Source organism: Callionymus lyra, chromosome 5 (assembly GCF_982586985.1).
Source record: "Callionymus lyra chromosome 5, fCalLyr1.hap1.1, whole genome shotgun sequence".
Taxonomy (NCBI): Eukaryota; Metazoa; Chordata; class Actinopteri; order Syngnathiformes; family Callionymidae; genus Callionymus; species Callionymus lyra.
Genome location: NC_141822.1, coordinates 5,903,774 through 5,916,931, shown reverse-complemented (window position 1 = coordinate 5,916,931; position 13,158 = coordinate 5,903,774). Strand labels below are relative to the sequence as shown.

Genomic DNA, 13,158 nt, shown 5'->3' with positions numbered 1-13,158 from the left:
CCCCCACAAATAGGACAGGAGAGATAAAGTACTGACAGTATCAACATAATTCTTAATTCATGTTCGTAAATAAAACACGGATATTTGCCATCAGTGTATTGGTTATTTATTGTGACATAGAGCACAAGGATATAGTGATTTATTTCGTCCACACCTCTACTATAAAGCCAACAACCCTGCGTTGGCCCTTGAATCTGGTGCTGGGTTGACAGGTGCATTTACCATTTGTCAAGATCAGATCGATGACATCACTGACTTAATTTACCTTCACCTGCTCACCTTTTTTCGTCTCCAGGTTTGGGCGGAGCGTTCGGCTACCTGGTGGGCGCCATGGACTGGGGTCACTCCGTCATGGGTCAACTCCTGGGCTCTGAATACCAGGTCATCTACTTCTTCTCGGCGTTGACCTGGACCGTCCTGCTCATCATCCACCTGTTCAGCATTCCCGAGCAGCCTCTGGGCAAAGACCAGGATGCGTCGGCGCCCGATCGCCTCCTTCACCCTCTCACCTCCCACGCCAACGGTTACGGAACGCTGGGCAAGGAACCAACGACCACCACCACAGTCCCGCCGCCGCTCACGGACCTCCGGCCGCGCTCCTTCTCCGCCCTCGGGGAGGCCAACTCCGTCACGTCCAGTGCCAAGCAGCCCAACAAAGAGGTACGTGCTCAAGATCCATTGAAGGAGATCAAAAAAGAATGGATCCAGGTTTTTCTTTCTGAGTTCGCTCTGAACGTGAGATCTGAGTTGAAAGCGACACGTCAAGTGGTGCTATTAAACTGCTGCACTACAATATGGGAGCGAAGTATGTTCTGGGTCGAAGCTTCAATAGTTTTCTGGCGACACTTCTGCGAGACAGTAACGGTGATCGAGGAGAAGAGTTCAAATGTAGTGAAGGTCATCAGACAGATTGCGTTACATTCACCAAACCTGATGAATACTGGGTCAGTACAATTACTGTTACTCAATACTGTCACCGGCTGGATAACTGATGGTATTACAGGCAAAATACATATTAATGGTCAACTAAAGTGAAACTCTAACTCTCCTGACATGTAGTTAATGTTCTTTTTCTCCAAGATGCAGTGAGTTCCTCATCATGACCATGTTTTACACTTATTACTTTATAAAGTTGCTCTGAAATCTGGACGAACGAAAGGTTACGAGAGTCCATTATGACGTAACAATGGTTTCGCTCCTCCCCCAGCCAGCTGTAATCACACCCTACTTTGTTTATACAACCAGTCCTGTGGTGATGGAGACCTCCAGGATGGATGACCCGCGGTGACCAATCACAGCGGATTGGATGTGGTTATCGTAAACAAGATTTAATCTCCAGAAAAACAAAGTGTTTTCAGTGGGCGGAACTCACACACACATACACACTTTAGTTGAACTTTAAAGTGATTCCACCCTTATGTCGACTATTGTGGGATTATTTTCTGAGTAATCAGTTCTTTTTTATAGTTATAAACAAAAATGTTTGTTCATTTTAATGTAGCGACAGGAGCTCAGTTGTCTTCGTCTTCATCTTCGTCCAAAAAGACACTTAAAAACATCCAATTACCTTCATACTGCTCGTCTGTAACGTTTCTCTTGTATCGAAGACAAAGACAACTGAGCTCTAGTCGTTACATTCAAATGAACAAACATTTTTTCTACATCTGTTAACAGGAAAAGGTTACCCTGAAAATAATCCAGTGAAATAAGAGTTAAAGTGAGAATTAATATGTATTTGAAACAGGTTTTTTTTTTCTTAAGAAGGTTTTTCGGCTCGAGCATTAGGGCATTTTTAAAAAGCTTGTATTTGAATACAGTCATTTAAAAAACATAAAGGTTTGTTGTTGTTATTTGTGTAGCTGCCCTTGTTTCTTCACCCACTTTGATTTAATGTGAGAGTAAATGCAGAACTGAACCTGTAGAAACTGAAATGTTCCGTCACTTTACAACATACAGTAGATTAAGTAGAAACTGTGAGGAATAGGAAAACAAAATTAACTCCTGTATCTGCCCATTTAAAATAGAATTGCTCGTACAAGGTACATTATTTTTATACGGATCCATTTTGTAAATAATTGTTGTTTCACGGTAGAAGAAAACACTTATTTCTGTGTTGGTGACGCATCATGTTGTTGTCTTTATAAGACGTTTTGACAAGTACTCGATAGCATCTCAATGTTTTGAATATATTTAACGGAAAAACAACCTCAAACCAAAATAACTGGTGCGACTATTGAATTTAAAAGATTATGAATTTACTCTATGTGTAAACAAATGATAAAAAGTTGATTCTTATTTTTATTCATTAATAAAACGACTTTAAATCAACCTTTTAACATAAAAAAAAGGTTTAATTTAATTAAATTAGTTCAATTCTATTGAAAAACAACAGAAAAAGTTAGATTAAACCATTCAATATTCACTGATAAACTTCAACTCTCAGCTACGATAGTCGTGATTAAAGGTCATCTCGAGGTCGTTCCACATGACGTTTATTAAAGCTGCTCCGAGAACCTTGATTTTTCATTAGGTCTTCCTTGAACGCACCAGGATGAGTGAACGACTGCATGTGTCCCACTTTCTATTCAATAATCTTCTCCAATAAAGAGTTGATTTGATTTCTTCGAACATATTGTTTGCCCTTTTCCTTCGCCTTGACCTCGACCCACTGGTGTTTTCTTTTTTAAGTTCTTGATTTTCCCTTTTCCAGCATCTTGTCTCTTATTCCTTCTTGTTCTTTTCCACACGTTGTTTGTCTTTCTTTACGAAATCTTATTCGCAAAAAAAAAAAAGTTCCCGCCCTAAATAACATATAATTCTTGACATGGATTAAACATCTCTTCCTTATCTTATCTTAAAGACAAGTACATTTATTGGTCACAATTTGAACGTTGACCAGTCTCTTCTCGTCTGGACCTTCTGTCGTCTTTCTCGTGTCTTTGTTCTTTGATTCTGAAGATAGTTTGTATATTTTTGGTCTAATTTAACTAACCTCTGGTCTCAGTCTGAATCTGGAAAATAGTCTCGACTCTTTCTGGATTCCATGACATGTTAAAACGAATGTAAATAATGAACGTTATTTTAATTTATATTAAAAAAAACATGATAAAATTATGTTTTTATTTTTCTATGTTAAGCCACAAAAAAAAGGGAAGAAAGATTGTGTAGTGAAAAATCATGGTTTTGTTATTTGTTGTCATGAATACTACAAAAAAACACAGTCAATTACTTTGTTATTTCGTGAATAATTTAGCTCAGTTTCATCTACGGTTTCTTCAAATCTCTCTTGTTCTTGACTCTTGTTCTTGAATCTGGTTCTTGACTCTAGTTCTTGACTCTAGTTCTTGACTCTAGTTCTTGACTCTAGTTCTTGACTCTAGTTCTTGACTCTGGTTCTTGACTCTAGTTCTTGACTCTGGTTCTTGACTCTAGTTCTTGACTCTAGTTCTTGACTCTAGTTCTTGACTCTGGTTCTTGAATCTTGTTCTTGACTCTAGTTCTTGACTCTAGTTCTTGACTCTAGTTCTTGACTCTGGTTCTTGACTCTAGTTCTTGACTCTAGTTCTTGACTCTAGGTCTTGACTCTAGTTCTTGACTCTAGTTCTTGACTCTAGTTCTTGACTCTAATTCTTGACTCTGGTTCTTGACTCTAGTTCTTGACTCTAGTTCTTGACTCTAGTTCTTGACTCTAGTTCTTGACTCTAGTTCTTGACTCTAATTCTTGACTCTAGTTCTTGACTCTTGTTCTTGACTCTGGTTCTTGACTCTAGTTCTTGACTCTAGTTCTTGACTCTGGGTCTTGACTCTTGTTCTTGACTCTAGTTCTTGACTCTAGTTCTTGACTCTAATTCTTGACTCTGGTTCTTGACTCTAGTTCTTGACTCTTGTTCTTGACTCTTGTTCTTGACCCTGGTTCTTGACTCTGGTTCTTGAATCTAGGTCTTGACTCTAGGTCTTGACTCTAGTTCTTAACTCTATTCCTTGACTCTTTTTTTTAACTGTTGTTCTTGACTCTGGTTCTTGACTCTGGTTCTTGACTCTAGGTCTTGACTCTAGGTCTTGACTCTAGGTCTTGACTCTAGGTCTTGACTCTTGTTCTTGACTTTTGTTCTTGACTCTAGTTCTTGACTTTAGGTCTTGACTCTAGTTCTTGACTCTAGTTCTTGACTTTATTTCTTGACTCTTGTTCTTGACTTTTGTTCTTGAATCTAGTTCTTGACTTTAGGTCTTGACTCTAGTTCTTGACTCTGGTTCTTGACTCTGGTTCTTGTCTTGCAGGCGCAGAAGAGGATGACTCTGAGGTTGTTGCTCAAGGCTTTCATCAACATGCCGAACCACTATCGCTCGCTCTGTGTCAGTCACCTGCTGGGATGGACGGCCTTCCTGTGCAACATGCTCTTCTTCACCGACTTCATGGGACAGGTATCAATCATGACCGAGAGCGTTGATGTCATACAATGATTGACATGTTTGAAGTGAACTATGTATTCTTGAGTCAACACAACATGTAGCGTTGATTCAAAAACACGTCGGCGCGTGTGAGGAAATCTGGTGAACACATCAAGGTCGATGTCGATTGATTTAGTTTTTGACCTTCCTCTGCTGTATATTCTGACCCTGAGACCTGATGCAACATCAACACAAGCGTCTACACTGAGACTCACAAACACACAAACTAACACCTTCAGACTAGAATAACTTTAAATAATTTGAATCATTTTCCTTTAGGTTTATTTAAATTTAACTTTAGTTCTTTAGAGACACACAAAAAAACACATACGCACACGCGCACATACACACACATACATATGTATATGAACACACACATATACACTTACACATAAACACATACATATGCATATTAACACATACACACACACATGCATATAAACACACACACATACATATGCATATTAACACACACGTACACAAACACATGTGCATATTAACACACACACATATGCATATAAACAAACACACACAAAGACACACATATATACACATAAACACACACATATAAACATACACATATGCATATAAACACATACATATGCATATTAACACACACACACACGTATGCATATAAACACACATGCATATTAACACACACACACATATGCATATAAACACACACAAACACACACAGACGCACACATGCACACACAGACGGGCCCGCAGACGCACACATGCACACACACACGCACACACTCACGCAGACACACACACACACACACACACGCACACACACACCCCGACACACACGTAGACACACACACACACACACACACACAGACACACACACACGCAGACGCACACACACACACACACACACACACACACACACACACGCACACACAGACACACACACACGCAGACGCACACACACACACACACACACACACACACACACACACGCACGCACACACAGACACACACACACGCAGACGCACACACACACACACACACACACACACACACACACACACACACACACACACACACACACACACACACACACACACACGCACGCACACACAGACACACACACACGCAGACGCACACACACACACACACACACACACACACACACACACACACACACACACACACACACACGCAGACGCACACACACACACACACACACACACACACACACACACACACACACACACACACACACACACACACACACACACTCATTCAACCATGGCTTCTTCTCTGTGTAGATCGTGTACAAAGGAAATCCTTACGCCGACCACAACTCTACAGCCTACGCCACCTACGAGAGAGGAGTGGAGGTCGGATGCTGGGGTCTCTGCATCAACGCCGTCTCCTCCGCACTCTACTCCTGTGAGTCTTCACCCCTGGCTAGCTGGGACAACATCAGCCCTGACTATGAGTCGATATTTATCAATGAATCATCTGCACAGATGTTTGGATTAAATATGTCAAAGGTCAGATCTTTATCATGTTCTGACAGCATTATTTTGGCTCTTTTTTAAAATTTCCAACAGACTTTTGTTATGTTCTGTCAGTATAGATCCAATTTCTTGACTTTAGCCTATATTCTGTCAGTTTTATTTAGGTCTAATTTTCCACTTGTAAATTACCTTCACTTGTTCTGACAGTATTATTTTGGCTCTAATTATTTCACTCTAAACTGACTTTTTCCATATTCTCTCAGTATTAATTTGGCTCTAATTTTTACCTTCTGAAAAGGGAAATTTCCCTGTTCTTACAGTAATATTTAGGATCTATTTATTTCCCTTTAAACAAACTTTTGTCTGTTCTTTCAGTATTCATTTGGATCCAATTTCTTGACTTTAACCCAAATCTTGTAATATATTCTGTCAGTATTATTTAGGTCAAATTCTCCACTTAAAACTTACCGTTACTTGTTCTGACAGTAATGTTTTGGCTCTAATTATTTAACTCTAAACTGACTTTTTTCATATTTTCTCAGTATTCTTTTGGCTCTTCACCTTTTCCACTCAATGATTTACTTGTCTTTCAGTAATATTCTGGCTCTATTTATTTCCCTTTAAACAAACTTTTGGCATGTTCTGTTGGTATTATTTTGGCTCCCTTTGTTCTGTCAGTATTCATCGGCTCCCTTGTTTCCCACATTAAAAATAATTTGTTCTGACAGTAATTATTTTTGATTAAACTTCCTTACATTACACCGATTTCGTCACGTTCTGTCAGTATTAATTTTGTTTTCTTTCCCTCTAAATTAAAAAATACTGTCAAATACTGTCAGGGTTGCCTTTAAGATTTTTATTTGTTTTATTATAATAAACAGACTCACATTCTGTCAGATTTATTTTGAAGCATTTTTTAAATTAGGTTTAACTGTCATCTTGAAACATATCAACAAATAACTAACATGAGTTTGTAAACCAAAACACCTAAAAGTACATTAATTACACTTTTAGCCAATTTTACTGAAGGAATCAAAATCATTTGAGTGACATTTCTTGATAAGGTAGTGTCTCTGAATAACATGGACTGACCGGTTGTCATGGTGACGGAGGAAACCCGGCGACTTTAAAACGTTATTTTTAAACCGAGTGTCGTTTTCTAAGGTTGAAAATTACCTTCGCAAGAACTACCACTTGATCGAAAGTGGACAAAAGTTCACAATTTTCTGTCGTGATCTCTGCCGATCGAGAATATTAATTGTCACAACATTAAGACCTGTTTTTTATCCATCTTCCATCCCTAGACGTGCAGCGTATTCTCCTCCCGTACATCGGCCTCAAGGGTTTATACTTCCTGGGCTACTTCACGTTCGGGATGGGCACCAGCTTGATCGGACTGTTCCCCAACATCATCACGACCCTCGTCCTCTGCAGTGTGTTCGGCGTCATGTCCAGCACGCTCTACACCATCCCGTTCAACCTCATCTCCGAGTACCAGCAGGAACGAGAGGTACGTGGACCTGGAACCATCTCCGACGGGAAGTGTTGGTCTGGTTTTCATTTCTCTTTGTTGTGAGGCTCGATCGACCTTCACTTCGGTGTTTGTTTCGTACACGAAACTATCAAATTGAAAATCAATTTTACCGTAAATCCGGCAATATTTGTTGACATCTACAGTAACCGTTCCTTATCTTAACTTAAACATGGACATATGTGTGATATTTATCCTTTGTGTTATCTCTGGGTCAAGTCGACCCGTAAGGCCCTAAAAAAACAGCCTTGTTCACCTTTGACCAAGAAGCAACACAAAGGATACCACAAACACATTTGTTTTTCCGGGGGCCTCAGGGTCAACTTGACCCCAATGACAACACAAGGGTCTCTGGAGTATCATTAGTAAGGGGGGAACTTTCCTCTTTTCTCAGTCCAGCAACAACAATTTCAAGTCCAACAATAGTCCGCGAGGTAAAGAGACGGTTCAGAGCGGGCGTGGCTGCAAGACCCGCGATCTACTGGGGAAGAGGAGAAACGAAAGTTAAATCCAACTCACATAAGAGAACAAAAGGCGCTGACGAAAAAAAAGTGCTCAGGAAGAGAGAGAGAGAGAGTGAGAGAGAGAGAGAGAGAGAGAGAGAGAGAGAGAGAGAGAGAGAGAGAGAGAGAGAGAGAAAGAGAGAGAGAGAGAGAGGGCAGGAGCAGGAAAGAACGACACAAAATAAAAGCCCCTGATACACGACTATAGGTTGTTTTTTTTCATTTTAGAACTTTTGTCATTTTTGTGAGACTTTTTTTTTTTTGCTTTTTCGGTTTTAACTTTTCGGTTTCATTAGATTGATGGCTACACGTCTCCAATGTTGTGCCTGAACTAGTTCATGGATGATAGTTCATGAACTAGTTCATATTTTAAACGTACAATTTTTGTCTGGACTGAATAGACAGAAGTGTTGTCCATACGGATTAGTGGACTGTTGAACAATTTTAATTATGAACTATGAACTGAACTAGTTCATAAATAATTGTTCATGAACTAGTTCATCTTTTTGATGTAGAGTTGTTGTCTGGACTGAATAGACAGAAGTGTTGTCCATACGGATCAGTGGACTGTTGAACAATTTTAATTATGAACTATGAACTGAACTAGTTCATAAATAATTGTTCATGAACTAGTTCATCTTTTTGATGTAGAGTTGTTGTCTGTAATGAATAGACAGAAGTGTTGTTTATATGGATCAGTTGAACAATTTGAATTATGATCTATGAACTGAACTAGTGCATGGATGGTAGTTCATGAACTAGTTCATCTTTTTGATGTAGAATTTTTGTCTGGACTGATAATACAGCAGTGTTGTTTATATGGATCAGTGGACTGTTGAACAATTTGAATTATGATCTATGAACTGAACTAGTTCATGAATGATAGTTCATGAACTAGTTCATATTTTTGATTTAGTTTTTGTCTGGACTGAATAAACAGAAGTTTTGTTTATATGGATCAGTGGACTGTTGAACAATTTGAATTATGAAATATGAACTGAACTAGTTCATGAATGATTGTTCATGAACTAGTTCATATTTTTGATGCAAAGTTTTTATCTGGACTGAAAATACAGAAGTGTTGTCTATACGGATCAGTGGACCTTTGAACAATTTGAATTATGAACTATGAACTGAACTAGTCCATTTTAAAATTGGTGAACTGAACTTTGAACTAGTTCACAAAGAAAGTGAACTTTCTTAACACTGCATTTCTCCCTCCTCAATCTGCCGTTTCGACTTTCCACTTACGTCAGATCATACCTAATTGAAGACATGAAGTGACTTACCTACTCGAAGAAACGAAAGAGTCTTTTAAAAGATTCCTTAATTATCTTTATATATCCCAGACGAGCTTCTCTCGCGTTACCCTTGACAACCAATTAAAACTCCTCCGACGAGTCTTCGACACATGAGAGTCCGGAGTCGTATCGTGAGTTGATATGAAGAGGATTCAGAAGTCTTGAGTGTGTGGCAGGAAGATCTGGTAGTGAAATGATTGTACAACGTTACGTTGATAAATTAGTTCCTCAGGGATCCATCCTAAACACTATTGTGTTTCACAGTAATACACAAATAACTATTGCTTTTCTTTTCTAGACTTGTAGTTAAGAAAGTGATACAAGCGAGACCAAAACCAGTTCAAACCAGGACAAGACCAGGAATGAATACAAATAAACAATGTTTTAATTTTCTGTGTTTTAGTTTCATTCACATCCTTACTCTTTTAGTTCGGTCAGGTTGACTAAAACTGGTTTTAGTCGTTGAAAACGGGTGAAATTTTAGTCTGTTTCTCGTTAAAGAAACTTGTATTTAAGGTGTTTTTCTTTATAAACCCAATGAACTAACATTTTGTCAAAATTTCTTTAGAGTCACACATCACAACAACACACACACACACTGATGATAAAATACAGTCACACATCACAACAACACACACACACACACACTGATGATACAATAGAGTCACACATCACAGTAACACACACACACTGATGATAAAATACAGTCACACATCACAACAACACGTACAAACTAATGATACAATAGAGTCACACATCACGACAACACACACACACACACTGATGATACAATAGAGTCACACATCACAAAAACACACACACACTGATGATACAATAGAGTCACACATCACAACAACACACAAACTAATGATACAATAGAGTCACACATCACAGTAACACACACACACACTGATGATACAATAGAGTCACACATCACAACAACACACACTGATGATACAATAGAGTCACACATCACAACGACACACTCACACTGATGATACAGTAGAGTCACACATCACAGCAACACACACACACTGATGATACAATAGAGTCACACATCACAACAACACACACACACACACTGATGATACAATAGAGTCACACATCACAAAAACACACACACACTGATGATACAATAGAGTCACACATCACAACAACACACACACACTAATGATACAATAGAGTCACACATCACAGTAACACACACACACACTGATGATACAATAGAGTCACACATCACAACAACACACACTGATGATACAATAGAGTCACACATCACAACGACACACACACACTGATGATACAGTAGAGTCACACATCACAGCAACACACACACACTGATGATACAATAGAGTCACACATCACAACAACACACACACACTGATGATACAATAGAGTCACACATCACAACAACACACACACTGATGATACAATAGAGTCACACATCACAACAACACACACACTGATGATACAATAGAGTCACACATCACAACAACACACACTGATGATACAATAGAGTCACACATCACAACAACACACACACACTGATGATACAATAGAGTCACACATCACAACAACACACACACACTGATGATACAATAGAGTCACACATCACAACATCACACACACACTATTCATGGTCAGGCTCCTCCTTACATCACTGATCTGATCCAGCCTTACACCCCAGCTCGGTCTCTGAGGTCTGTGGATCAGAATCTACTTATGGTTCCACGCACACGACTCAGGACCAGAGGAGAGAAATCTTTTCAGGCTGTTGCTCCTAAGCTTTGGAACGATCTTCCTCTCTCTTTGCGCTTGATGGATCTACTGACTCCTTTAAGAAACATCTTAAGACGTTTCTATTTGTTCAGGCTTTTCCTTGAATTTCTCGAACTCCTGTGTTGTTCTCAGTATTATCTTGATCTTTGAAGTATGTACTGTTTTGAGTATTGTTTTGATTGTTAAAGCGCTTTGTGACCCTGGTCTCGAAAAGCGCTATATAAATAAATATTACTTACTTACTTACTTACAATAGAGTCACACATCACAACAACACACACACTGATGATACAATAGAGTCACACATCACAACAACACACACTGATGATACAATAGAGTCACACATCACAACAACACACACACTGATGATACAATAGAGTCACACATCACAACAACACACACACTGATGATACAATAGAGTCACACATCACAACAACACACACTGATGATACAATAGAGTCACACATCACAACAACACACACACTGATGATACAATAGAGTCACACATCACAACACACACACACTGATGATACAATAGAGTCACACATCACAACAACACACACTGATGATACAATAGAGTCACACATCACAACAACACACACACTGATGATACAATAGAGTCACACATCACAACACACACACACACTGATGATACCATAGAGTCACACATCACAACAACAGACACACACTGATGACACACTAGAGTCACACATCACAACAACACACACACTGATGATACAATAGAGTCACACATCACAGCAACACACACACACTGATGATACAATAGAGTCACACATCACAACAACACACACACACTGATGATACAATAGAGTCACACATCACAACAACACACACTGATGATAAAATAGAGTCACACATCACAACACACACACACACTGATGATACCATAGAGTCACACATCACAACAACAGACACACACTGATGACACACTAGAGTCACACATCACAACAACACACACACTGATGATACAATAGAGTCACACATCACAACAACACACACACACTGATGATAAAATAGAGTCACACATCACAACACACACACACACTGATGATACAATAGAGTCACACATCACAACAACACACACACACTGATGATACAATAGAGTCACACATCACAACATCACACACACACTGATGATACAATAGAGTCACACATCACAACAACACACACACACTGATGATACAATAGAGTCACACATCACAACAACACACACACTGATGATACAATAGAGTCACACATCACAACAACACACACACACACACTTCCTTAGAATCCGAATCACACGTTTATTGTCGTAAACACAACACAGGAATGATTCGTGATGAATGTGTAAAATCAAACGACTCAATATAACATAATATAATATCACTTGAGAAAAGGAGCTTCATTGTCGACCAAAGCACCAAAGAAGTGAACAGAAAAATAAAAAACAAGTACAAACTGTGAGATTTTTTTACAATTCAATACAAACAAAAGAAGCTTTTCAATAATTCATCAGTTGACATTTGGTTTTCTCTGGCTCTAAACGTAATGGGTTGGAATAAAAAAAAAACCTTTGGTTTCCAGGAGCAGCTGAAAAGACAAGGCGTCGCCCCGAGTCAGACGAGCACAGGTGTGGACTGCGCGGCGCTCACCTGCATGGTGCAGCTGGCTCAGATCATCGTGGGCGCGGGTCTGGGCGCCCTGGTCAACATGGCGGGCAGCGTGGTCGTGGTGGTGCTGTCGGCCTCCACCGTCTCGCTGTTGGGCTGCATCCACATCGCCCTCTTTATAAAGTACGTCGACTGAAAGTGTTTTCATGTTGTTTTCATAAATAAATAAGAATTTATCCTCATATGTTCGCATCCCGTCATTACCGGCGTCCGTCACCGCGGAGATTTAAGCTCGTTTTCGACTCCAGCGAGAGAAAAATGAAGCCGATGATGATAAAAAGTCAAACAAACTTTGAAAATGATATGAAGAGACAATAAATCATTTTTATCAGGACAAGAAAAACTGTTACGTGACACTTGAATATAAATATTATATGTAAATACATGTTTATAAAAGTTCCGAACTAGTTCATATTATAAAGTTCTCTTTTAAACACATTTACAAACTAT

At 39.2% G+C, this 13,158-nt stretch overlaps 1 protein-coding gene across 1 annotated transcript in view; it reads left to right on the top strand.

Moving 5' to 3' along the window:
- slc45a2 (solute carrier family 45 member 2) overlaps positions 1-12,844 on the top strand; it is a 39,255-nt gene extending 26,411 nt beyond the window's left edge. Inside the window, exons 3-7 of the mRNA XM_087792405.1 lie at positions 296-660; positions 4,279-4,422; positions 5,727-5,850; positions 7,226-7,431; positions 12,623-12,844. Of these exons, the coding sequence (XP_087648531.1) occupies positions 296-660; positions 4,279-4,422; positions 5,727-5,850; positions 7,226-7,431; positions 12,623-12,844 (1,061 nt within the window). The remainder of the gene's footprint in view (positions 1-295; positions 661-4,278; positions 4,423-5,726; positions 5,851-7,225; positions 7,432-12,622) is intronic.
- Positions 12,845-13,158: the final 314 nt, after the last annotated feature.